Raw genomic sequence first — 27,044 nt, 5'->3', positions numbered from 1 at the left:
GTCTGACTCTCATGTATCTGGATGGTAGAATTACGTTTCTGTATGGATTAGATATGGGATACGACAGACATTTCAAAGAAGATTCTGATGACCTAAGCAACTGCAATGATGGGCTTACCATCAAGATGAGTCAGAAACAGCTGTGGATGGAGCAGGTTTGAGAGAGTGTGGATAAAATCATGATGTTAGTCTTAAACCTTTAAGTGTGAAATGTTTGTTAGTCATAAAAGTCAAGACATAAAGAATTTGGGCATCTCATGGTGGTACGGAGAAGTACTCCTGAGTGCAGGGAGCTAAGAGAGTACATGATCAAATAACTCCCTGAATTTGAGTTCTTGTCAGGTCTGGAGTTGTTATATAAGCTTCCAAGTCAATGGTGCATGAATTATTGAAACCACAAGGTTGGGAGACAAGCTCAGTGATGGAAGACCATATCCTGCACAACCAAGGAGGACTGGAGTTCAGATCCTAGCACCCATGTGACTAGCTGGAGTCCTGTGATGGCCTGAAACTATAGTGTTGTGGGATCTGACATCTTCTTTTGGCTTCTACTAGTACACAAGTAGGCACACACTAACACACACATGTATATACACTCACAAATAAATGCACATGAATAATTAAACAAAACAAAATAGAAAAGAATTACAAGCTGGGGAAAAGAAGGGAGACAAAAGTGGTGAGAGGGACAAGACAGTAAAGAGGGGTAACTGTGATCAAGATCCATTATGTACACGCATGGCAATATAAACCAACTCGTGTATAATTAAAATGTGATGATAAGTATTAAAATATAAAAAATATTACTGGATGGTATTACAAGACAGGGAGACAGAAAAGAGAGAGTCAACGACTTTCTCCTTGGATACTACCCATGAGGGGTAACCAGAAAGGGCAAGTCTGTGGGGACAGAATAATGACAGTGTGGAGAAATGAAATCTGCTAAGGGATTATGTAAAAGGGGAAGGGGTAACAAATGCGTCCACTTCTTCTAATGGCCCAAGTTACATAAGGACTCAGATTTGACTAGTGTATTCAATAATCTGCATACAGTGAACAGAAAGGTGGAAGAAGCGTAATTATCAAAAAAGAGGAGGGAAGGAAGAAAGGAAGAAGGAAGGAAGGAAGGAAGAAACAAGAGACAGAATGAAAACCAGAGAGTTATGGAGGGAGGGAGGGAGGGAAACTAGGCATTATATTTACAACAAGAATAAGCAAATTCTTTAAGAGTCACTGCAGTGAGCATGGAGTGGCTGCTTGTGAGAGAATGGATGGAGAAAAATGTTATTTAGTAACTAAGAGATAAATGTAAATTTTTATGATGCAAGAAATGACTTGACAAGATTAAAAATAATTGTGTAGAAGTCACAGGAAGAGTGATTTTTGACTATTGAGTTAGTGTTCATTTAGTTACCAAATGGGAAGATAAACTAGATAGAAATGGTAGTTCACTGTGGTAAGTGTAAAGAGGAGCCTAGTACAGATGCAAGATAGGTGGGTAGAAAGAAATCTACAGAAATTCTCTACTTGTTCTTTAAGTTCTTCAGGAAGATATGAGGGTCATTAGAGGAGATGTTGGAAGATGGAAGAGAAGGGAAGACAATGCAAAATCATGTTCTAGAAGAACGGAGCTGTACCCGGGAGACTATCAGGTACAGTAGTACCTGGGGACTATCACAGAGTATGACTGAAGCCAGCAGTATGAACGCATCTGAGGTCTGTAATCGTGAACGTAAGCCACTTAGCCTGGCCATTTGTTTCTGTAGCCATGTAAAGTTTAACGTATGCACGCACAAAAGAGGTGGGGAATCATGTTCCAATATTACCGGCGGAAGAATAATTTGCTGCAGTGAATAAGTGGTAGCAGATTGGGATTTGTGTGAAAAATGTTGGTTGCCTGGGAAACTCATGAGAAGATATTACAGCACTAAGTGAATGGGGATTTAAAAGCATAGAGAGGCTACAGTGATGATAGGGTAACTATGTTCATGTTGAAATTACCAAGAATTAATAAAGCAGTACTAATATGGTGACAGTGATCTAGGAGTTGCATACTGTTGAAAATAAGATGAAAGGACATAGATGGACACGGGCAAAATCAACACCAAGAGACAAAATAATATAGATGACATCAGATTCATGTTGCATCGTATTAGAAAGAAGTGTCAAATAGTTTGTACTTGGCAGCAAGGACCAAGAAAATCTATCATTTCATACTAGAGATGGTGGGATTTGAGATTTGAGAGAAGGAGAATGGGGCTAACCAGCAGTGAAGAGTCCTAGAGGAGGACTAGAGTCCTCAAGGAAAAAAACTTCTTACATTAAAGTGTAAAGATGAGAGGAAAATTCAGAGAAGACAGAACTGTGTTGACAAAGGGAAACTAGAGATGAAAAGGAACAAAGGACAGGCAACTAACACTTTAGAGTCTCTTATGTTCGTTGACATAAAAAAAAGTGCCAGTATGAAATTAGCTCTATTCAAAATATAAAGCATGCACGTGAATGCAATAAGCCCATGTTCCATAGTGTAGTGAGTGTGGGAAATTCTCTCCTGTCTTCCAAAAGAGCCGAGAAAATTTAAAGAAACTGGCCATTATAGGTCTACCCATCCCCTTAGTATCTTCTCATCTTGTGCTAGAATGTTTAGGGGAAGGGATTGAACCCAGTGCATGAATGTAGATTAGACCCTATCTAAGAGTTAAGGAGGCTGACGCCAAGTGTCAGAGTAATCCATAACACATGCTGGAAAAGTTGAGACTTCCAGAAAGGCCAGTTCTATTTAAAAAAATACAAGAACAATCCATCCAACCACAATACAGCACTTATCTCAGAGCTAATTTTAACAGTGGGAAGACCAATAATTGTCATTCACACAGGCATCCCATCCAGCTCTACCCTGAGAGGAGGCAGTCTTTGTTTTCTGCTACTCTTAAAAGAGCTAGTGAAATCACTGGCCTTAAAATACCAGATAAAAATAATGTACTGGTAATGTTTTTCACTGGATAAAAATCATACTACTTGTAAACTAGTGAGGCCAAGTCAATCAATTACATCACTTCAATACTTTCATTCCAATAAGTTACTGCTTAGTTTTTATATCTTCATGTCCACCCTTATGCCTAGCATTATGTCTAAGCAACAAATCTACTACACAATGTTATTATTATTGTTAATATTATTTTAATAATAATTAATAATAATAATTATTATTATAGGTGCAGGCATTGGAAAGCAATGCTGAGGAAATTATGTTCCCCAGTCTCCAGATGCTTACAGTCTAGTAAGGAAGAGAAACAATAATAAAAGTATTGCATGTGTGATGTGTATTATGAGGTCAAAAATTTCCCAAAATATGTAATAAAAGAGCATAAATTGTAGCTACCTGCTTATTGAGGTTATGCAAAACTAATCTTTCAATTCCCAAGGGACTAATATTATATTCTTCACATATCTAGTATCATTCCATCAGAGAAATGATAAAGATTGTTATGCATCAGGAAAACCTTGAAGACACCAATTTCTCCAGAAAGGTTTCTTTACATCTGAGGTCTTAGAACCTATTTGAATTCTCACCACAAAACAGCATTAAAGTATCACAGCAGAACAGACAAAACTGAGACACACACCCCAGAGCATGTCTTTGCTCTCTGCACCCATGAGAAATTCCTGCATGTCCCAGTTCACCGTCTGCAAATGTGCCACTAGGCTGCTACTCCAAGACCAGACTATATACGTAGTATTGTATATCATTACAGATATACTCACTGCTACTTGGTGGCAAAAATAATCCATTGATATTTCGTGGTTTGCTGTGGTAAAAGATACAACTGATCTTCACACAACCAAGAGGTTGGGTTTCCCAGAAGCATGAAATGCTGCAGTTTTGCTGGGAAAAGGAAGTGGGGAGAAAAATACAATGTTTAAGTACTCACAATACGTGCAACTTGTTACAACACAATGCAATAAGAACAGCTTTAAATGGTGACTTACAATCATCTGTGGTTCCTACATTTTACAGCATCTAAGCTTTGCTATTTAAAAAATAAAAGTGTTCTTCCTTTTTATTTTCTACAAGTTTAGATTGAGCAAAGTGAAATACACTTAAAAGTTTTTTTTGGAGGAGGAAGGACTTTTACTTCCCTGTTTTGTTGTAAAACTTTAATTCAAGGATAGAGGAAGGAAGGTTCTTTTCATGAAAATAATCATTTTACCTGCATTTCCATGTGTCTAAATCTGCAAAGTGGGTCTAAACATTTTCTCTCTCGCCATAATGAGCACACAGTGTCACTGCCAAGGGCTTCTTCACAGTGTCGGAATCGGCACTGGGAACCCTAAGAAACAAACAGTGCACAAGACACAATATATTGTTAGTGCTTAATAACAATGTATTAACCATTGTGTCTATGAAATCAGAATCATGAAAACATACACTATCAATGCAGATCTGTAAAGACTAAATTGTAGCTACTCTCTTTAGTGAGAAAATGATAAGAAAAGGTAATGATCAAATAGTACAACATACCATATCTTAACTCACCACAAGTTACTCTCAAAATGCTGCCCTTTGTATCCAGTTAGCCCACAGAATTCACTAAAAGCAAAGCAGTGAGAGTAGAGACTCCTTTGATTACAATGCAACAATAAGGAGGGTTTATTTCTCTTTCTGGGGAAAGCGTACAAGTATCTATGAAGTGCTAACCCCATTCTGCATGTGAAGATAGTCTCTACCAACCACTACGTCAATAGTTTGTCTTCATAAGTCAAGAACATAAAACATGTATGTTATGTGTGATGTGAAAATTAGTTCAGATTTCACAGTATCACACAGTTGAGGTTCTACTTTCTGTGTCGATATCAACACAGCTTGCAGCAAATCCACAGGAAGTGGTATTTTTATGTAATAACCAAAGTAGATGTAGATTATGTCAATAGTATACTATCACTTGATTTTTGAATTCTACATTCTTTTATGAATGTATCCACAGTTGGATAAACTGTTGTCCACTGTCTTGTATACAGGGAAATGTGAACAATAACAACATTCCATTGTATTCTTCCCTCTGACCTATACTCTGTCTTCTTCCTACATTGTTCTTCATTTCTTTCTCTTATAAGAAGGAATTTGTACTCTCAAAGCACAGGCTAATGAGAAGTAAGTTTGAATTCAGGCAAACTAGTGAAGCCTGGCTTCACTACTTGTCAACAGCTACTCATCTTTTGTTTGTCTCGACACTTTAAAAAATAAAAGCACAGGATATTGTAATATACTGTGAGATGTCAGGTAAAGTATAATTGTTTCTAAGTTCTATCTAATCTTTGGAGATTATTATTCATCAATCACTTGGGGATACACAGAAACAAAACTCTCTGCCATTCTGGAAATAAAAAAGTCTGTCATCGAAGATCTCTTTGAAAGGTAACATGACAAAAGTGGGTTTAGTTCTTAAGGCCATCAAGTTGACTCCAGGATTCTAGCAGAGCTGAAAGATGCTTAACCAGAGAGAGCATCTTTTTTTTCTTGGTTCATTTGGGACATGAGCAACAAGTTTCTACATTTATTTGGTTTCATTAATATCCATTAATCACAATTCTATTTTCCCACTTAAGTTTACAAACTTCATGCCTTTGGTTGATTTGTTTGTTACACCCTATCTTCTTTTATGCTGTATTTAATTGTTGTATTCATACTTCTGACAGAAAAAAATGCAGTAAGTGTTCATTAATTTCCAATGAGGAAACAGATATTACAATATTGATAGTAGCCTGAATTCTATAATTTTATTATTTATGACTGAAATCACATTCGCTAAATATGATATAAATACCATTATATAGTGTATAGAATTAGGAATTTGAAGTCTGAATAAGAAATAACATATGCCAAAATGGTATATGAAAACTGGTATGAAGCTCACATATATTAAGAATAATTTTATACATATAATTTTATATACCAGATTTCCTCAGATAAATTCAGGATATCAAAAATAGGCTTTTACATCAGAGTTAAGGTATCTTTTTATTGCCATCTCTTCCTTCATTCTACTAAAAAGCTTAAGCATGTGTACTGTAAATTGCACAATATTTACCTTTATGCATGTGGAATTAACAAAGAAATAGCAGTCATTCCCAACTTCTGCCATTTTCAATCTCTTGCTGCTAATCCAATGATTTTTTTTTATAAATATGTACAAATTGCAGGAACACAAATATAAGAACTATCAGTGTGTAAAAGGGGAAAAACTTGTTCTTTTCCACAGTCTTTCAGGCTATCAGTAGTATTCCTTTAAAACTGACCTCCTGTTGACAGTATATTACACAATAGATAATTCTTAAATAAATTTAAATTAGAAGATACCTTCTCTAGCTTTGCAGAAATGTTGAAAGTGGTTACTAGCAATCACACAAACTCAGACTTCCAGAATCTTCCTCATTGTTACATAAGCCATTGTTTGCTCATCATAAATGACCTCACATGCAACTGTAGGCTACTTCACCTAGGTGCATATTTTCCTCATCCAATATATATCAAGCATACTAAAACATTTATAAATTTAACACTGTCTTTTATCTTTCAGTGTTCTAATTAAAGGAGAAACACAAATTCCTATTTTCAAAATTGAATTTGGCAAGTATTTCACAAGGAAGTAGCTATTTCTAGATGCGGTTTGGAAAAGGAACTAAGGTAAATATGCTGTCTATATTCTAAGGAAATAGATAATGACTTAATTATGTACCTGGTGCTATACACTGACTTTTGGATAACCGTATACACATATCATTACATAGTAATAAATGTACAGGAAAATAAGGGGAAGTACCTATTCATCCAGTAGCTTTAATCCATTTCCATCCATCATAAAAGAAGAATTATAGTCATTCAGTTACAGAGGACTCCAGCCTGCTTGAAAACTGGCAGAATTTTTTGAGGAATTTTAAACTCTGATTCCCAGAGCGAGGCATCTCAGTGAGTTTTTAAGGTCTTCATCCTAGCACCTTTCCTATAAGAACCAGACCCTAGCGGAAATGAGGAATATTCATCCTAGGGCAGCCAGAATTTGGTGGAGGGGACTGAGCTCACAGTATCAAAGCAAATTTTTTAAATTGCTGCAAACTTTTAATTTAAATCTCAGCTGATCAAGACAGCATGGATTTCTACTTTAAGTAAAACAGGGTCAACTGCCATGAATTTTTTGTATCCATAGTAAAGAGTAATAATCTAGGAAATGAAGCTAAATTTAGAAACAATGTTAGTTTTTCTAAAAATTTAATTAAAGAATGTTAGTTCACTTGTTACTGAAAGCAGGGAGGCAGTGTTAGAAGTAATGGAGCAGGTAAAGATTTGGCAAAGCACTTGAACTCATTGATGAATATGTAAATGTAAGTCGTGCCTTCTGATTTGCCCTTCTCTCTAGCTCTGCTAGAAACACCTCTAAGAAGTATCTTCAGGCAAGCTCCCACCTATCTCCTCCCGATGGACTCCCTGATTAAGGGTGAAGTATCACAAGACTGCTTTCAAATTCTATTATCAAACACTATTACTTCTGAATTAAGTGATTTCACATAGGGAAAGAGCTGAAAAAAATGCTTTTACCTTTTCACAGCTGATGAGTAGCCCACATTTCAGTAGACATAGTAAAACCAGTTCAAAATCACAAAGGTATTATTTTAAAAAATCCTTCATTGTGTAACATATTAGATGGGTACCTTCTGTTAGTCTTTAGAATATCCAGAACATTTCATTTTCCATTTTCAGTTTCTTTCATTTTCCTATCACTTATTTTTTCTTTTTGTTTTCACCTCACTTTTTTCTTTCTTTCTTTCTTTTTTTTTTTTTTTTTTGACTCCCTGTAATGAAAAGTGACAGAAAATTTGTGTTCGAAGACAGAGCCAAAATTCTGTATTGTCTTGACCAGTATAGATTCACACAGAGAGTTTCTTCTTGGTGTGTACTAGTTTGGTAACACACCAGACCAAAAACATTCTTTCAGTTTATTATTATCCTGTAGCACCACTCTAAGCACAGTGGCCAGGAGCCCTCTACCAGCTCCGTACGGGAATCAGGTGAAGCTGATGGCTGCCATCCTTTAGAGAAGGGACACTGTTTTCAGCCATAACCTTCTCCTGTGATGTTCTCCTGCTGTGGACTCCTCTGTTTCTGTTGGAAGGCTTTCTCCAGGCATTGAAGAAACCAAAATATTGCTCCTGGTCCTTCCAGAGAGAGGCTTAGAGTAAGTGGAATGTTTTTGGAAGATTATCTTTTCTAAGAAATGGCAGAATGTTGGATCTAGAATATTCTGTGGCAGTTTGGGAAATGACAGTTGAGAGTTTTAAAGGTCATTTAATTGTCTGAGACACACAAGACAAGCTGCTGCTTTGGATTCCTCTAGAGGCTCAAAGATGGTACCAACACTTAACTTTAGAATAACAATAAGTTTCTGGTTTCAGTACAGAGCCAGAAACACACTGGTACACTCTCAACACCCCAGTCCTTCAGTGCCTTTTGTTTTGTGTAAAATGTTTGTTCACCTATGAAAAAAAATAGGCACCAGAAGAGAAAGATTGTAAAACTACCAAGTTCTTCCTTCCTTCCGAATCTAGCAATCACAAAACTATGAACTTGTTTTTCAGAATATTTTATTCTTTGAGAGTCCCCTGATATATATATACATATACATATATATATATATGTATATATAATATATATATGCTTCGAAGTGAAAGTTATTTTTTCCAAGAGCTGAAGTAAAATACTAGGCAGTTGGATATGATGATAAGACATTAATAAAAATATAAATTGGAATAATAAAATAATTACAAAAATATAAATTAGTTTTTCCAATTATCTAAGATTTTAAGGTCAAATATATGTCTACTACTAGAATATGTTTCTTATTCAAGCATTCATTTTATTATTTCCATCTAATGTTATTTTGGACAGTAAGTGAAACTATTTCAACTCAAGTCCTTTGTTGCATTCCCAGGAAAAAAAATTGACAATGTTGTTTGTTGATATTTCTATGGTTTTGGATTTGTCTAAATTTAGTTTCACTGGAAAGGACACGGAGAACCAAATTATACACTATGTGGCGATTAATTAAAACAGAAACTAAAACAAACAAACAAACAAAACAAAACAAACAAAACAGTTGTTAATTGTAGTTTTTTGTTTCGTTGTTTTAATGTTTTTTCGGGGAATTCGGGTTTTCTATCTGAACATTAGGAAATGTTCGAAAATTCTTCCTAAATTTCTGTGGTTTCCAGATTTAAGAGAACAAGCAGGTAGGGGAGTTTCAGTAGGAACGCGCTAAATTGCAGCCTAAGTGATTCGATTCATCACTTACAACCTGACATTAATTTCCCATAATATCGCAGTTACTTTGTCGCAGCTATGTAAGCAACATTTTTTTTTTTTTTTTTTTTTTTGGTTATCAAAACGTAGGGAATAGCATGTGGAGGCGCAGGCTCTGTAGCCTCACAGCTGCACTACAACTCCCGGAATGCACCACGACTAGACGGTCGCTTCCGGTGGTGCGTCCCCGCCCCTGGATGGGGTGGGCTTTGCGGGCGCTGTTTGGATCGTCGGGCTGGACAGTGTAGCGTTCTCCCTGGAGGCTGCTGCACAACTTCCTACGCCCGGACCCGGCGCAGAGGGACAGGTTGCTCGTGGGCGCGATGAGCCGCCTGGGCTCGGTGCAGCGGAAGATGCCGTGCGTGTTTGTGACGGAAGTGAAAGCTGAACCCTCGGCCAAGCGGGAGCATCAGGTACCCGGCCGGGTGAGCTGCCAGAAGGCTCCTCCAGCGCTGCGCTGCGCTGCGTCCCGGGAACCCCGCAGGTTTTACCGGGGAGGTTTGGGCGAAGTTCCCATGTACCCCGACCTTCAGCTCTTTGGATTTTCTTAGTTTTAAGGAGCGTTGTGGGAGATTCCGTTTTAATTTTCTTTTCCCTGATTGGGTGATTCAAACATGATCTGGCAGGTCTGAAAACCCATGTCGCACCTGGGTAATGAAGCATCATGGCAGTCTAACTTGGACCGACTGTCGATCTAGAGGCTGATGGGAAGGCATTGTTTGCCTGTTGTGTCCCAGGAACCCATGGCAGTGGTGACAGCTAGCCTAACTAGGTCACACAGATCACACCTCGTGTAATTTCGTGTAAATTCTAACTTTTGGGTTCCCACCCCAAGGTTTCCTAGTCGTCTTGTTTGCACCTAGTGAGCCTTTAGTGAAAGCAAGTGTATGGCTATATAGGTAGCTTCTATCTGTGTGGTTCATATACGTGGCAAAGTTACTAACCTCTCAACTCAGGATCCGCGTGTGCATCTGAAATGAATTCCACTCTTTCAACACTACCACCGTACCACTGACCCCTCTGGTCTTTTCGTTTTTCTTTTTCTTTTTTACTTCATACCAAATAAGAGATTTCCATGTGGGATTTTCATGCATAATTTTGGTTGTTACTTCTCCATCTCAACAGGCTTTACCGTCTTCCTGAGCTTGAAACCTCCCGCTCCGAGAATCCTTTGCCTTTTTTGTGCTCTATTATTCCCCCTCCTAAGAGCCTCATTTTTCTTTTCTCATGGGCCTCTTTATTGCCTTTTAGATTAAGTGGCCTTTAACACACAGAAGCTCCGATATCTTTTCGTCCCACTGCTAGAACTTGACACATGAATTAATATTTGTTGGATACAGTAAGGACCCCGAGTGTCTCTGTACCAGTTTTCCATCAACCTTGATTTTTTTTTTACATTTTACTTTTAACGTCTTTTCGTATTCCTTTCTACTGCAATCGTTATTACACTTAAAACTTCACGATGTTGTTTTTGTACTTCTTAATGGCTGTACCTGCCACCCAGGAGTGTCACAGTATTTTTTCTTGTAAAGCCCCAAGACTAGTTCTCAGTGTCTGTATTGCTGGCTATTTAGAACAGAGATAATAAATCCAAGAACTATTAAACATTATCATCCTTGATAATAGTTCATTTTAATCATGACTCCCAGCTTTGTATATTGAGGGGAGGAAGTAATTTTAAAAGTGCTGTGTACTAGAAGACAAAACAAAACAAAAAACCCTCTGATCTCTTTGCAACTGAAACTATCTTATAGTAATGTTTGCAGCATAGTGTCCAAAAAATTAAATTCTAATGTCTCTCATTAGGTGAGGCCAATTTATTTTAAAGTCTCAATGTGGAGTTCTTGTTTGTGCAACATCCTGTCATCCCATGAACAAGTCAAGAAGACTCATTAATGCTTTTCTCGGGCTGTCCATTCTGTTTGACTCACTTCTAGAGTTTTTCAGTAGATCCTAATAAAATTTGATGAGCTTAGCCTTCCCAGTCATTAGCTCTCCCAAGAAACTGCATACCGCCCAGTTGCTCTTCATTGCCTATTTTTCTCTCGAGTTTGGTCTCTGGGAAAGGATAAGTTCTTCTGCCCTTCAAAGTCTTGTGTTATCTTTTGACCATGTAACTAGCAAACCATGGTAGAGAATGATCTCCAAGGCAGAACAGTTTACAGTCATCAAAATCTCATTGGGGATAGTAATCCTCCTTGCAGTTTTGCAAATTTAAAGACACACACACACAAAGACACGCACGCACGTATGCACGCACCTGATATTAGACTAACAGTTTGCCACTGTTTGTCAGCATTATACTTCCTGGTACCTGTGTCATAAATGGACAACAGATTGATCTTAAACTAGTATATCATGGACCTTGGAGATGGCTTAGTTGGTAGAGTTTGTGCTACACAGGCATGAGAACTGAGTTCTGATCCCCACCACCCACATGTCTGTAATCTCAGGGCTATATAGAGCTGAGGTGCAGGAGAGCCCTAGAGCTTACCTTCCCAAACCACTAAGTTCTAAGTTCAGCGAGAGACCATCTTAGAAAGTAACGTGGATAATCGAGGACACCCAGTGACCTCTGGTTTCCACATGTACTCAAACAGGCATGAACTAACACATGTTCACACAAATATACATATATGTACCTCACACAAAGTAGTAAATCAGTAACAGAATGACTATAGTATCCTAGCATAAACTTTTCTCAGAAGTAAAAATTATAGCTAAAAAGTTGTATAAATCTCAGAAATGGTCTTTTCTTCCATCCCAATGCTTTACTTTCTTCTTGAGAGTAGCAAAGTCATGAATGAAATTTATTTTTTTTAATTTATTTTTTTTTAGAATTGGCCCAGGAGTTTTTTAATTAAATTTTTCCTTTTTTACATTAATTATATTTTATTTACTTTGCATCCCAGCTGTAGCCTCCTCCCTCATTCCCTCCCAGTCCCACCATCCCTCTGTCATCTCCTCCCTGCCCTTCTCTAAGTCCACTGATAGGGAAGGTCCTCTTCCCCTTCCGTCTGACTCTAGCTTCTCAGGTCTCATCAGGACTGGCTGCAATGTCCTCCCCATCCCCCCCCCCCCCCCCCGACTCTTCCCTACACCCCTCCCTGAGGTAGAAGCAGCCTTGCCAGGCCACAGAGGAGGACATTGCAGCCCAGCAGTTTTAAATATCATGAATGAAATTTATAAACAACTAATTGTGGGTAAATATGGAAGGAACAAGAAGTGAATACTTGGAAAGCAAACAAAATTGAAAAGAAAGAGTAGGCAAGTGATTGTTGGTGGTTTTTAAGCATGAAAACTGGGAGGGATAGAAATAGAAAGCGAAGTCGGCCCCAGATGCTCAGTGTGCATTGTGCAAAGAACAGACCTGGAGTAGCGCTGCATCCCCGGAGTGTTTCAGTGCAAGGATGGGCCACTTTGATCATCAGGGGTGGATTTACCATAATTGTGCTTGGAAGTCTCACAGGGGACGCAATGACAGTGAGTGTCGTTTCTTTAAAGTTGGCCTAATCCTGGAAAAAGCATTTCATAAAAAGATTCCCTCACTTAGTTGAATGGGTAACCACAGAGATTCTTAGAGGAACAAGATAGTGAGACTTCAGTCACTGCAAGTTCCTGCTGCTGCCTGACTTCCCTGCCTGATGGGCTGTATCTTGAATCCTAAGCCACAACAGCCCCTTCATTCCTTAAATTGCTTTTTCCAGAAAAGAGAAGAGTAACTAATATACAGCCTCTATATATTTAATTAAATTCAAGTATCTTTATCTAAAAAAAAAAAAAGATAGTGAGACTTCAGAGAAAACTTAGAAAGTAAAAGACTTTCACAAGATTGCGTAGGAATATCTGGTAAATGTGAGGAAAATTATTCTCCAAGAGAAGTTAAATATATGAGACTTGTTTTTATAAAGGCAGTTTTCCTTCTCGGAGATTTTAAACTAAGAACTTGAAAACCACAGTAGATGCAACTTTGTCATATTGTTAATGATAAGAAACTTCTGTTTTTGGCAGATGCTGTATTTTCTCAGAAGACTTGTTGAGCTTTATAATTCAGCCAGATGTCTTTACCATTTAAAAGCAGAATTAAGGATAAACTGGCTCTGGGAATTAAGATCTCTGTTTGGTGGCTGGCAGGTGTGTGTGTGTGTGTGTGTGTGTGTGTGTGTGTGTGTGTTTGTGTGTGTGTGTGCGTGGTTGTGTATGTACAATCATGCGTGCTTGTGTATCTGATGGCCAGAGGTCTATTTCCTCAATTATGCTCCTTTTTCAAAATTTTTTTCATTTATTTGTTGTGTGTGTGTGTGTGTATGTAGGGACATGTGGAAGTCAGAAGACAATTTTGATTTTTATTTTTTAATTTTTTTTTTTTTCAGTCAGTGCTCTCCTTCTACCATCTTTGTCCAAAATCTTAAAAACTCAGGTTAGGCTTGATGGCAAACACCTATTTGCTGAGCCATCTCATTAGCTCCCACCTTGTTTTCAGACATGGTCTCTCACTGGACCTACAGTTTACTGATTGGTTAGACTGAGTGGCCAGCACATGCCAAGAATCTCATGTATCCACCTCTGCCTTTTGTATGTCACGTCAGGCTTTTAACAATTTTTAAATACGGGTTTTGGGTTTGGGGAATCAGAACTCAAGTCCTTGTGCTTGCACAAGTCCTTTACCTACTTGAGGTATCTGCCTCGTTCCTTGTGATTGGTTTTGTACGTTAGCAACTTAAGTATCAAGCTTAGAGTCTCACACATGCTAGGGATATGCTTTTCCACTGAGCTACATCCCTGTGCCTTAACGTGATTCTTAAATCTGTGATGTGAAGTTTGATCTCAGTTGATCAGAGATGACATGTTAAGAAAAGAGAAATGTAATGTTCTATCATGTAGTTGAGGAAATTCATAAGAAGGGTACATTCATGAAGGACTTTGCCTTTGCCTTTTTAAATAACTTGTGAATTTTAGAAATTGCTGTTTCTGTTTTAAGGGAAGGGATATTGAAAAGACTAGAATTATGCCAAAAGCTTCTTAGTGATATATATCTTTGTGACATCTTTGTGATGAGATCATTGATGACTTCTTGTTTATACTTTTATATATTTTAACTTTACATGTTTTCTATGGTAAACATGTGGATTTCAGCTTTGCAAGAAAGTCTTTCAAAAACTTAAAATACGAGTCATCTTTATTGTCTCGTTTTCTGAAAATGTGGCCTGAGACAGAGGACATCCCTAGACTCCTACTACAACTAAGAACAAAGCATGATTAAAAAAAAAAACAAAAAAAACCCTTTGTAAATATATCATCTTTGAACAGTAGACTTAATTTTGGAGTGTGGCGAATTATGATTGGTGAATACATGTGTTGAAACAGCAGGAAAAACCCTCTGGAATTAAGGAAGCGTGTGATCTACTTTACCTGTACTTAGTCCCGAACACACGTGCTGACTTGCATTCTTCAGACACAAGAACGTGCTGACTGTGCGCCTTTCCTCCCCACATAGCAAATCTCCTCAGAAGTTGTTCCTGCCACAGTGGACTCCATGTATCAGTCTTCTGTCCTTTTCCTCTTTAGAACTCCTTGCTGTCATACTCCTCTCAAGTGTAAGTTTCACTAAAGCTGGGCACTTCTTTGTCCACCCTTCTCTGTATTACCAGTGTCAAGAACAATGCTTACTGTAGTGCATAATCACAAACAATGGGATTATTCATTTTGAGCCTGTGCTGAGGGTGCAACATAGAATAAGGCAGCATTCCTGCTTTTGTTGTGGTGGATGAGAAGCATATAAATACTCAACAGTCTGTGTGGAAGTTAAATTTTACTGAGAACACGCTAAAAAGAGTAGGTGAGCTGGTATGGTAGGACAGGAGGGGAATCCCAGAACTAGAGGCTATAGGAAAAGATCATGAATTCTAGGTCAGTCTGGACTACAGAATGGGACATAGGCAGGCATTTTTTAAAACGTGCAAATCATTCAGGATACTTCATAAAATAAATTCCTTCAAATTTTCTTGCAGAACGGAAAGGAGACAGAGCTTCAGAACTAATGAAATTAGGCATAATTCAGGTGAGCCTGTGTAATGAAGACCGAGGCTGTGTATCTCACACGAGTTTGTTGTTTTTTTTTCTCTCTTTTAAGCCATTTAAAGTTTTGGCAACTGAAACTCTAAGTGAAAAGGCGTTAGATGCAGATGTATACAATGCAATTGCAACAGAAAAAGTGGATGGAACATGTTGTTATGTTACTAACTACAAAGGTAAAAATACAACTATCATGTTTACTAAAAGTATTATCTTAATCATGTATAAATCTTGTAACACCTAAGATGGATATTTATCTTAACTCTTGAAAACTTAACTATAGTAGTTGAATAAAAAAAATCACAGTCATTATATTTACTTTTCTTGGGGGATGAAAGATGTGTGCTTAACTTGATACCCATGAAAGGACAGGTAGCCTGATAAACAGGTCTTATATGGACCCTCATTTGCAGGGTAAGCCTTTCTGTGTCACTGATGAGGAAAGTGAGTCTCAGCCAGGTTCATGATTTCTCAAAGACCATTCAGTTACTGAATGGCTGAACAGTAAAGGAACCTGATTTTGTCCAACTCTGAACCTTGCTCGCATTGCAGCATCCTAGTGCTATTTCCAGTGTTTTTATTACCTTCGACCAGGTGTCTGATCAGTTACATCCTTTAAATAAAAGCCCACATTGATAATACTAAGGGGAAAAGGTACACTGAAAAGAGAGAACTGTTGTTTGTAATTACTAATGGATGGTGAAATTAACTCTGTTCCTGTCACAAGAATGTAAATGAATGAGCTAGATACATTCCTTGGTGTCAAGGAATGTTCTCAAATGCACTTTAAACTTTCTTCAACTGTGAAAAGTAAGATACACATAAAAATTTGCTGTCGTCATGTACTTTAAAATGGTGTGTAACTCAGTGCATTGAGGACATTTACATGGTTGTACCATCACCACCATTCACCTCCAGAATATGACATCTTCTAGAACTAAAACCGCTTGTAGGGCTCCCTCGCCCACCTCCCCTCCCCAGGCCTCTTATCCCATTCCACTTTGTCTCTCTTAATTTGCCTCTTTGTGGCTGGCTCACTCTTAGTCCATATTGGATGATATCAGATCACATACATTTCTATGATTGCTTAATATATACATATCACATCTTGTTCAATTCAGGCACTGATGGGCATGTGGGTTGCTCCAACTTTGAAGCCATTGTGGATAACGCAACTAATAATGCTAAATTAGTCTCCTGAAGTACTACCTTCAGGTTTTGGGGTATGAACCTATACGTGGGATTAATGGATCATATGTTAATTCTAATTTAGAAAATTTGAGTACCCGTCATTCATTTTCCATAATGGTTACACTAGAAGTTCTTGCTTCTAGATATTTAGTTTTTCCATATTCTTTCTAGGACGACTACTAGTATTACTACTACTGTTGTTATTATTATTGGTGATAGTAGCCATCCTAATGAAATGAGTGAAATGTATTTTTGTATGTTTAGAAGTAAAAACAAAAAGTCCATTCAACCAGAAACTGTAATTTTAATATAGTTCTTTATCTTATGTGTATGCATAGCTAGTAATAGTATTGTAATAATAACTATATTTATGAACCTCTGATCTTCATATTTAGTATTTCTCGGGCTCTTATATTTATATGTATGATGTGCATGATGGGAAAAATTAAGTGTTTGGAGTTTTTATGCTCAAGAATGCTCACAGAACCAAAGATGAGAAATGGATAAATACATAATAAAATAAGGATATCAGAAGTAAGACTGTCACAGAACAGCAGGTGTGGAGCTGCCAGGGACAATCTGTATTTTGTTCTGTTTTATAGCCGCAGCAGGATACATTTCTCTCAGAGTAGGAACCACTAATGTGCTCAGGTAACACTTCAGAATCAGGAACTTGAAGTGGAGTCTTAGTTGTGGAATTTTCTGGTTTTGTTTGTCACATGGGGATCTTCCAAGCTAAGTAGTAAGCAGGGGCAAAAGCAAGCTCTCCAGGATTCTCAGTGAAACCTGTGTCACTGTTAGCAATAAGGAGTACTGGCATAGTGCCCCCAGACTCCTCACACCGGGGCTTACAAAGCAACCCCCTTCATCAGTGTGCCTAAAGACTTAGCCATGTCAGGCGGGTCGACTTGATGCTGTGTCTGCCAGAATTAACCCCACAGTGCAGTGTAACGTTCAGGGGAGCGTGTGAACACAAACACCTGGTTCTGCTCTCACTTGGAGAATTTAGGAAGGGACATGGGGTATTCTGATAGGAGGGTCATGCATTTTTCTCACTCCTCATTAAACAGAGGAATTGCAGCCTTTCACTTACTGGAATCATGACCCAGTGCTGTGCATCTTGGATTGTGTAGTTCCTTTGTCTTTCAGGGCTGTTGGTTTTCTTACAGAGAAGACCCCCCCCTTTTTTTTTTTAACACTGAAATGTCTTTGAAGATGAATTTTGTTTCCTCTTGAATTTTTCTTTTATTGCTACATTTTTAGGTAAGCCCTATCTTTGGGCTCGACTGGATAGAAAACCTAACAAGCAAGCTGAGAAAAGATTTAAAAAAATTCTACATTCCAAAGAAAGGTCAAAAGGTTAGTGGGTTTTTAACTTTTCATATTAAAAATTTGAAATTTGTGGCTTATTGCTATGGTTCTTCTGTGTTTAACCATCTTGAATTTCCATCCTGACATATATATTCTGTGAATAAAAAAATTGACAGCACCCTGACAGTCAGGTGGGCAGACAGGGATACACAGACATACACACACGATTACTAAAAAAAAACAATCTATTTTATTTAAATATACAGTATTATATGTTCTTATTTGATTTTTATATTTTTCTAAGTCATGTTATGAATATAAGAGAATAATTTTTATTATTGTACTGATCACTATGTATTGCATATGTATTTATTACCTACCTATACTCACTTTTATCCATATATAGTACTAGGTAGCAAGTTCATTAAAACTCATAAATCCCCACAGAATGCTGGCTACTTTAAACTACAGTGTGTATAATTTGCAGTATATTGAAGGCTGAATATTTACAGTGTTGGTTCCCTAACTTGGAAAGTAGTCACGTGGCAGTGATAATAGAGGACCTGTCACACCTGAGAGTGATGTTGTATTTGCTACTTCCACTTCGTCTGCTTCATATTTCACATCTTAAAGCAACAGCATCAAGTGTTTAACTACTCTTTGTAGAGTTTCTTTGGAACACTGAGGAAGATTTCAAGCCTGTCCCAGAGTCCTGGATACCAGCAAAGGAAATAGAAAAACAGAATGGGAAGCCAATACCTGATGAAAACGGACACATTCCTGGTATCATATAGTCTCCCAAATATGTTTTGTGTTTAGTATAAGAAACAAACAAAAAAAAGATCCAATCCAAAATTTGTTTTAATCTAGATCTTCATTTTATTTATTTTTACAGTACAAAATTTCTAGTTTATTGACAAGTGTAACAGTTTATATTAAAAATGAAGGAAAGAATGGCCTTTCAGGTTTTAATTTTTCTAAAGAATGCACATATTTTATGAGATTTTGGTCAGCGTGGCTTGTTTCTTTATTTGTAGCAAGATTTCCATATTGAAGGAGCTTATTCTAGCAATAAAAGTAAATACAGTAACAACAAACAGAAAATCAGTAAACTGTTCAGCATGATTGGAACAATAGTGTAAACTGTGGAGCACCTAATGTATCTATTTGTTGTCTTTGACACTGGAAGGGCGCTAGAAAGAAAACTCACTATTATTATTATTATGTGAAAGAGGTTTATTGCATGGAGATGGAGAGAGAGAGAAAGAGAGAAACATGATGGGGGGGAGGGGAGCGAAAGCAAGAGACTCACTTTATTAAATGAGAAAAGTTTTGACAATACCAGGCAGTTAGAAAAGATGCTAAAATAAATTAAAAAAAAATAATGCTCAGTATAGTTTTCAGTTGCTCCTGAACCAAGATGATTTTTTAAAGAATATGTTTAATTCATGTTACTAACCAAAAGGATAAACAAGTAAATGAATCCTTTGTGATTATCAAGAAAAACAGTAAAATTGTTAACTTTCCCACTGATTTTAAGTGGCTGTATGGTAGGGAATCTAGAAATTAAGAGATATTTATAACCAAAAAATAAAAAATTAAAAAGCCTGTATCTTTTAATAGAACCAATGTGATGAGAATCATTTTTTCTTCAATAACAGGTTGGGTGCCAGTAGAAAAGAGCAGCAAGCAATATTGCTGGCACTCGTCTGTAGTGGATTATGAATCTGGGATTGCCCTGGTACTAAGGCACCATGCTGATGACCCTGCACTTTTGGAAATTAGTGCCGTGCCTTTGTCAGAGCTTTTAGAACAAACCCTGGAACTGATAGGAACAAATATCAACGGAAACCCATACGGTAAGGGAAGGTGTTTTATAAAGAGATGTCCTACTCTCAGATTGAGAAACATACTGTGGAGGTAATAAATGCATTTGTGTCCATTTCCTAGAGCACACCCGTTTCTGAAAATCTTATGTTCATGGAAAAAGTGATACATGGAAAATAATTTTGATTTATTATTGCAAATGCTGGCATTACCCTATTATCCTTCCTTGTGCATGAAAAGTAATTACTGAGCTGCAGCTTTTCTTATAAGTTTTAACAATTTTAGGTAAATTAGTTGAGTGAAAATGCACTGTTCCCTGTTAGGTCATTAACAAACACAGAGTAGAGTAAAAATTGGCAATAGATACTATATAAACCATCAGAACATGTACCATAATGAATTGAGTAAATCAGTGGCATTCTGGGGTACAAAGCTGAAAGGAGAATCATAAAATAAAATAAAGACACTAAAACTGTAATAACAATTCTAAAGAGATCAAAAGCAGATTGAAGGTGTCAGGAGGTGGCCCAGTCCATAAGAGTTTGGTTCCTAATGCCCCATTAAAAGCTGGGCACAGTGGTGCATGCCTCTAGTCCAGGAGCTAGAGAGGTATAGGTAGGAAGCTCTCTGGGCCTCACAGAGAAGACAGTGAATCACGGAGCTTCAAGTACAGTGAAACACCCTTTTTCAAAATAGGTGGAAAGCAAGTGAATATATTCAGTGTTGACCTACTATCTCACAGTGTAGTGTATAGACAAGCACACACCTATATTCCACAGAACCGTATGTAAACCCAGATTTCAGTAGGCTTGATTGATGGGTAGTAAGATACAGGATCAAAGATATTAGGTAAACTGAATAAAAGCAGAATGTAGCTAATGATATAACACGTGCTAACAATTCTGTTTTGTAAAAAAATGTTTGCTAGCCAGTATTTTAAACTTTATTAACTGTATCTTTGAAATGGGCTATCAGTAAAACTTAATAAATAAGGCTGCATCCTATTGAAACTATGTTTACAAATAGGTGTCTGTCTGGACTTGGTCTACAGGTCGGTTTGCTGGCTCCCCACGTAGACAGTACATGAACACGGAATTTAGAGTTGTTTTTAAAAGAAGTCCCACACTTGAGTAGAAAAGGACAATGTACTTGGATTATTCTGTATAGGAAATTTTGTTAACATTATTCCTGAATGTTTAGACATTTATACATTTGGGGAAACACATTTTATCCGTCTTTCTGAAAAGAATATAATTGAAAATTTTTAATGGCAAGTTTTATCATTTAGGACTAGGAAGCAAAAAATACCCATTACATTGTCTTACACCACATGGAGCATTCCAAGTCAGAAATCTGCCTACACTGAAACATGATGACCTGCTGTCCTGGTTTGAAGACTGCAGAGAGGGTAAAATTGAAGGGATTGTATGGCATTGCGGTGATGGCTGTTTAATTAAGGTAATGACAAAAACAGCTTAAATTAGATTTTGTTCTTAAAGATGTAACACTCCGATTCTCTGTACAGATTGCATTAAATCTGGCATGCAGTTAGTATAATTCCATTAAATTTCATATGCCATCATTCTTACAGGCTAAAACAGAGTCAGTTTTATGGAAAGTGTCAGACTGATACACAGTCAGTGTTGGGCTGGGCATTGGCTAGTCCAGATGTGCTTCCGAGTTCATTTGCTGATATGTTACCTTCCTTGGGCTTCATGTAGCATATGGAGTTCCCTGTGCATTTTTGCAGGCAGCTTCCAGATCCCTGGGGGTAGAATCTTCTCTCCAGCTGTTGTTAGTGCTCATGGAACTGTGCAGGTAGTTTTGGGGAACTTCAAAGTTTTAGGGAACTTCCTGAGATTAGTGACATATGTTTACTTCCTGAGTCTTTAAAAAGGGAGCTCTAGAGAGGATGTTTTCATGTGGAGGAAATAGCTACACAACAATGTCTTAACCAACCATTCCGCCACAAATATTCTCCTTGGCAACTCTAGAACCTGGCTCACATTTGTGCTGTTTTTTTTTTGTTGTTGTTGTTTCCAAAACCCTGTGTTCACCAACAGACTCTATTTTCATTAAATTTTGGAGGAGCCCCTGATTATGCTATTGGCAATTTTCAGGACTGGCAGAATTATTAAAACAATTTCTCTGCCGGCAGAATTATCAAGACAGTTTCTCTGCCTTCCGGAAGCTCATCTTCTAATGGGGAAGACACACAGCACTATGTCAAAATAACAGCTATGACATTTAATTAAACTAAGAATAGGAAAAGGTAGACCTTCCCATTGTGCCTGGGAGGTACCATGTATTTACAAGTAAGTTGTTATTTCCAGACTAACGCTAACACCATTTTTTCTCCTTACAGGTCCATCGCCACCATCTTGGTCTGTGCTGGCCACTTGCTGATACTTACATGAATTCCAAGCCAGTTGTTATTAACATGAACCTGAACAAATATGACTTTGCCTTTGATAATGAGTGCTTGTTTAGTCGGTTTTCAAAAATAGATAAACAGAAATTTGCTAGGCTCAAAGATATAATACTTGATGTATAAAAAGGGAATATAGTTAGGATTATTCTGATTTTCCAATATTGAACAGTCTGACATGTTTACAGAGGTTAAAAGCTTCAATTTAATTTTGCTAGCTATTTGGAAAAACATATGTCATAAATTCTAAACACTTATGTGTCTAGGTATTTATAGAAATCATAGCTAGGATTTGACTATCTTGACACAATAAGTATAAAATAATCACAATAGTAAAATTATTACAAGTTTACCTTTATGCTTTTAGAAATTTTAAGACATGAAAATAGGAATATTTATCATAGCTCATTATGCACTGTATGATCATAAATTATTGAAATCTTCAAAAATATATTTTCTACCAAGTTAAAACTAAATATTTTATTTTTAAGCAAAAATACAATATTTTGAGATGTGAATTCTCTAGTTCATAGTCTGCTTGATTTCCAGCTAAAACTTTTTGTCATAAAAGTTTTAAATCTACAGTTAAATGAGGCCTTTACTAAATAGGGAAACTGATAGGGCTTTCTCCATCTTCTGACTGTTGAGAAGCAGCAATGGGGCTCGGTAATTCAAATCCAAACTGTTCAGAAAGTTTTTGTAGCTTCTCTTCTAATAGAATATTTTTTTTTACTTCTTCCTTATAATTGTACTTCAGGTCTTCAATTTCTTCAAAAAATGAAGGATCAAAATTTTCCAGTTCTTTCTTCAGCTTAATAATTTCCTCCTGAAAGTTATATATAGGAAAACATGTTTTTGGTTTGAAATTTAGGACATTTGACTACTAACATGAACAATCAAATAACAGTAAAATATAAAGCAAAATATTTAAGATGTTTGTTAATAAAATTTCATTGTATCATATGAGTAATGTACCAACTGACATCTTGCACTAAATTATAAAATCAAATCTTTCTCTAAACTGCATCAGATATTCTCAAGCAAGCAAAAAGGACTTTGCTCTTCACAGCATTGAAGCTATTATCTTAAGAGTTTTCAGTATTTTGAAGCTATTATCTTAAGAGTTTTCAGTATTTTTTTTAAAGTTCTGATTTTTTTAATCTTTTATATATAATATTTATGATCATGGAAACTCTGGGACTTGCAGAAGTTAAGCACCTGGTGAAGATTCGGAATGTGAGTGCTAATGGCTTGTTCACACTACCCAGGGATGAGCAGCCAGTGCTCACTACCAGACTTGTGTTTCTCGAGTCTTAAGGTAGAGACCAGAAGTGTTTTAAGGAAAAGATCCCTGAAAATAATTTCAAAAAGTTCTTAGCACTTTTCTTAACTTTTCCAAACATGACCCACAAATTAAGAAAATAAAAAACTGTTGAGAGGTACATTTGTTAACAATTTAAAAATAAATTTATTCTCTAGTCCTTTCTATTTGTCTGCTGCTTTTTTTTTTTTTTTTTTTTTTCTGTTGCTAGCTACTGCTTAATAATGAGTCAGGCAATATATTTAGTAATATTAAGGTAAATGTGATGTAAATCCATGAATTTTTTGGTACATACTTAAAGATGGTCCAGATAATAAATAAAAAATGGTTTCTCAAAGCTATTTTCACAAAATACTGACCATGCTAAAGTTAGGTATAAATAAGAATTACCTTCAACTGTTGCTTTTCTAGGTCTGACTTTCTGAGCTGTGTCTCCAGGTCATTTATCTTTTCCTTTAGTTGATCAGAATCTGCCAAAATAGTCATGAAAATTATTTTTCTTTACTATGAATGAGTTAAAAATGAATAGACAGGAAACTTATGAAGCTGAGAGTCTGTAATCATCTGGCCCTGTGTGGCAGGAACACTTCTTAGGCATATTGTATGCTACCACAAGGAGGTATGGTCATCACACAGCAAGCAAACTGAGGGGTAGCTGCTAGGTATTAGAAATATGGGTTATTCTTTTTCATATGAGAGAAATTTTTTTGAGAGAAAAATCTTGCAACCAGTAAATTTGTTAGATAATAAATATACAAACAAAGGACTAAAATGATAAGCTGGTCATTTATGCCCTCACCCCAGACAGCTTTGTCTGTGGCATGTAGGGTTTTTTTGTACTATGTGTAGCACTTCTAAGACAAGTGTGTGTGTGTCACAGATGAAAGAGAACAGTCCTGATGGTCTGGTAGGAAATCAGCTGTTTAATGAGGAAATAAAAGCAAATTTTCACGATAAGGACAAGTGTGCAGCAGTGCTTTGGGTGGTCCTCTATAATTCAGAGACAAAGAACAAACAAGTCATAAAAAAAACCCTTCTCTCTTCATGTTACATACACATACACATTAGTCTGAATACTCCACATATGAAGACAAGATACAGTATTTGCTTTCCTGAGACTGGCCTACTATACTGATCAAGTGTAGTTACATTTTCAAATATATATATTTTTTACAAATATAATTTTACAGCTTAATAAAACTCTCCCCTATATATATGTATGTGGCACATTTTGTCAGTGCATTTGCTGATGAACACAGGCTGATTCTATAACCTGGCTACTGCAAATAGTAACCAAATAAACATGTATGCATATATTTGTTATTTTGTGCATAGTTCAGTGAGTTCTTTATTTGTTATACACACTGATGGTGAAATAATGCATCAAGAAATTACGTGTAACATATTCTGAAAGTTATTTAAAATGTCCTCATCTTAAAATGCTTATTTGGAAACCTCCAAAAAGGTTGGTTTTGTAGCAGAGTACTCTAAAATGTGACAGCTTTCTTTCCTCGCTTTACTTAAGACATAAACAATATAACGGCTTGGGTTTAGACAAAGTAGAGAACCGCCTAATGTCAACAGAATTACCAGATCTTTGGTACTGTGCTAAGAGTACACCAAGCTATCTCCTTACATTCACACATCAATTCCAGATAGTTGAATGCTGTTTTTATTTATCAAGAAACACAGTAGTACAGTGGTTAAGACCTGGCATGATGGCATGATAAGTTCTCAACTTTCATCAAATTAATGCTTAACTTTCCTATGCCACTTCCTAGTTATCCTGATCTTGAGGATATGTTATTAATCATTTATCAACTGTAAAATAAAACAATATTGATCCTATGGCATTTTAAGAAGAAAGCAAAGATTTTTGTAAAGCCCTTAGTATGGTGCCTGATACAAATTACATCACACATTAATACAAAGTAGTATCAGGACTCAACAGTAGCTGTATGAAATAGTTTAATATCATTCAGATATAAATTGATATAATCCCGTAGGGAAGAACATGACCCTTCCTCAAACTATCAGATAATGGTAAGGTTAGGTTAGGAGGTACAGTACAGTTATGCCAGAAGCTTTGGGACTATGCTAAACATGGACCCTGGAGTAAACTGTTCACTGGTATCCATTCACTTAGCTTACTATGGAATTATTAAAGACACGAGTGAAGTACACATCTTAAAAGATCTCTGTAGCAAAAGGAAGTAAGATAAGCTAGAATATAGTGTGTTCCAGAAAAAAAAAAAATACACAAAACTCATTGTATGTAAAAAGTCTGTTGTCTTTGTAAAAGTTTTATTTTGTAAACTTGGTAAAAGCAATGGTTTGATATCTGCTAATACATCCATAAGCATACATAGTCAAATTGTCATCTTAAATTCTATAAACAATTGATCCTGATTATATTTTCTTTAGTTTTAAGAGAAAATATTCAGAAGTCTTAAGCAACTTTCCTGAGGTTGCCCCATTAAAAGTGTCAGAGCTAGGATTCAAACTCCACCTGGCTAAAGCTGTACTCCTCCCTAGATCACCTCTGTATGAACAAGAATCCCAAGCACCACCTTGTTATTCATAGGGTGGGAATATGGGAGACTATTTAAAATTGTCACTGTGCCTGTTTGCAAAAGCGTCATGAAATTTTAAATACATTGTGATGAACAGTTATATTTGCAAATACAGATTTGCAAATAATGAAGATCAACTATATTCTGTATGTGTACACACATACAAAATGTTTTGTCTGTAATTTTGTGATACAGGGGAATGACTGCTAACTTCTGAATAGGAATGAAAGTGAATCAAAGATGCATTTAAAAAAAATAACATTAAGACAACAATTAGTAGCCTTCATAGTGCTTACAGGAACTATACTTAGAAACTGGAAGCAAATGACAGCATTCATTACTTAGTAATATACTATGACTAAGTCTGTAACACCTAGGTGGATCACAAGGAGAAAAACTTAGGCCACTTAGTAGTCTAGGCAATTCAAAGTGCTAAACTGGAATATTTTCATAGCCTGAGAGGAATGGCTCTGAATATTCCTATTAGGTATTTGATACTAGAGACAAAAATGAACAGAAACAAACACAAAAGCAAGCCCTAACTTAAACAACTTGGGAAAGCCAACAAGCCTTATGGAATACATTACCAGGTGTGCTGCTTTCAGCCTCAGTTTGGTCCTTGTTAACTTCTATCTGATGGATTAATTCTGCCTTTTCTTTATCCAGCCGACTGTTGGCTAATCTAGAATACAATGATAGCACGTTAGAAAAAATAAACAATGGATGCCATTCCGTAAAGTACATAGGCATTTCATATAAACTAGTGGTAAACAGTTCTGATGGTGTATGCTGGTAGGATATGCTGAATAGATGGCAGCAGGATCATCAAGGTAATTTGCCAATTCCCAAACAACATAAAAACTAAATTTTTACTAGGATAAGTCCTATATTATATTTTCAAGAGTAGTTTTCTTACAATGAAAAGAGGCTGCAAAAACTCCCAGAAGCATAGAATTCATTGTTTCT

At 36.6% G+C, this 27,044-nt stretch overlaps 3 protein-coding genes across 5 annotated transcripts in view; 1 reads left to right on the top strand and 2 right to left on the bottom strand.

Moving 5' to 3' along the window:
- CUNH12orf50 (chromosome unknown C12orf50 homolog) overlaps positions 1-4,223 on the bottom strand; it is a 30,061-nt gene extending 25,838 nt beyond the window's left edge. For both annotated transcript variants that reach the window (XM_055627995.1, XM_055627996.1), the window contains exons 1-2: positions 4,212-4,223; positions 3,766-3,886 (exon numbers count right to left, since the gene is read on the bottom strand). In XM_055627995.1, the coding sequence (XP_055483970.1) occupies positions 3,766-3,886; positions 4,212-4,223 (133 nt within the window). The remainder of the gene's footprint in view (positions 1-3,765; positions 3,887-4,211) is intronic.
- A 5,318-nt stretch (positions 4,224-9,541) lies between these two features.
- Positions 9,542-23,666, top strand: Rlig1 (RNA 5'-phosphate and 3'-OH ligase 1). Of its 2 annotated transcripts, none has more exons than XM_055627831.1 (7): positions 9,542-9,765; positions 15,486-15,603; positions 17,882-17,977; positions 18,596-18,712; positions 19,591-19,788; positions 21,045-21,214; positions 22,122-23,666. In XM_055627831.1, exons 1-7 carry the CDS (start codon positions 9,676-9,678, stop codon positions 22,308-22,310), a joined length of 978 nt encoding a protein of 325 aa, XP_055483806.1. In that variant the 5' UTR covers positions 9,542-9,675; the 3' UTR covers positions 22,311-23,666. The 2 variants fall into 2 exon arrangements, with proteins under 2 accessions (XP_055483806.1, XP_055483805.1); XM_055627830.1 differs by having other exon boundaries at positions 9,542-9,777.
- The window catches only part of Cep290 (centrosomal protein 290), a 96,492-nt gene continuing 92,230 nt past the window's right edge, over positions 22,783-27,044 (bottom strand). Inside the window, exons 51-53 of the mRNA XM_055627832.1 lie at positions 26,666-26,760; positions 23,896-23,975; positions 22,783-23,010 (exon numbers count right to left, since the gene is read on the bottom strand). Coding sequence (XP_055483807.1) covers positions 22,786-23,010; positions 23,896-23,975; positions 26,666-26,760 — 400 coding nt within the window. The 3' untranslated portion in view covers positions 22,783-22,785. The remainder of the gene's footprint in view (positions 23,011-23,895; positions 23,976-26,665; positions 26,761-27,044) is intronic.

The sequence above is a fragment of the Psammomys obesus genome, unplaced genomic scaffold, assembly GCF_907164565.1.
Source record: "Psammomys obesus unplaced genomic scaffold, mPsaObe1.curated_primary_1811, whole genome shotgun sequence".
NCBI classification, from domain to species: Eukaryota; Metazoa; Chordata; class Mammalia; order Rodentia; family Muridae; genus Psammomys; species Psammomys obesus.
This window is presented reverse-complemented; position numbering and strand designations above follow the sequence as displayed.

Bases quoted from the DNA above. Each gene is read 5' to 3' on its own strand.
- Rlig1 (XM_055627830.1), top strand. From the start codon at position 9,676: ATGAGCCGCCTGGGCTCGGTGCAGCGGAAGATGCCGTGCGTGTTTGTG. The intron at 9,778-15,485 runs GTGAGCTGCCAG...CTCTCTTTTAAG, and splicing joins AGCATCAGGTACCCGGCCGG to CCATTTAAAGTTTTGGCAAC. The intron at 17,978-18,595 runs GTTAGTGGGTTT...TACTCTTTGTAG, and splicing joins TTCCAAAGAAAGGTCAAAAG to AGTTTCTTTGGAACACTGAG.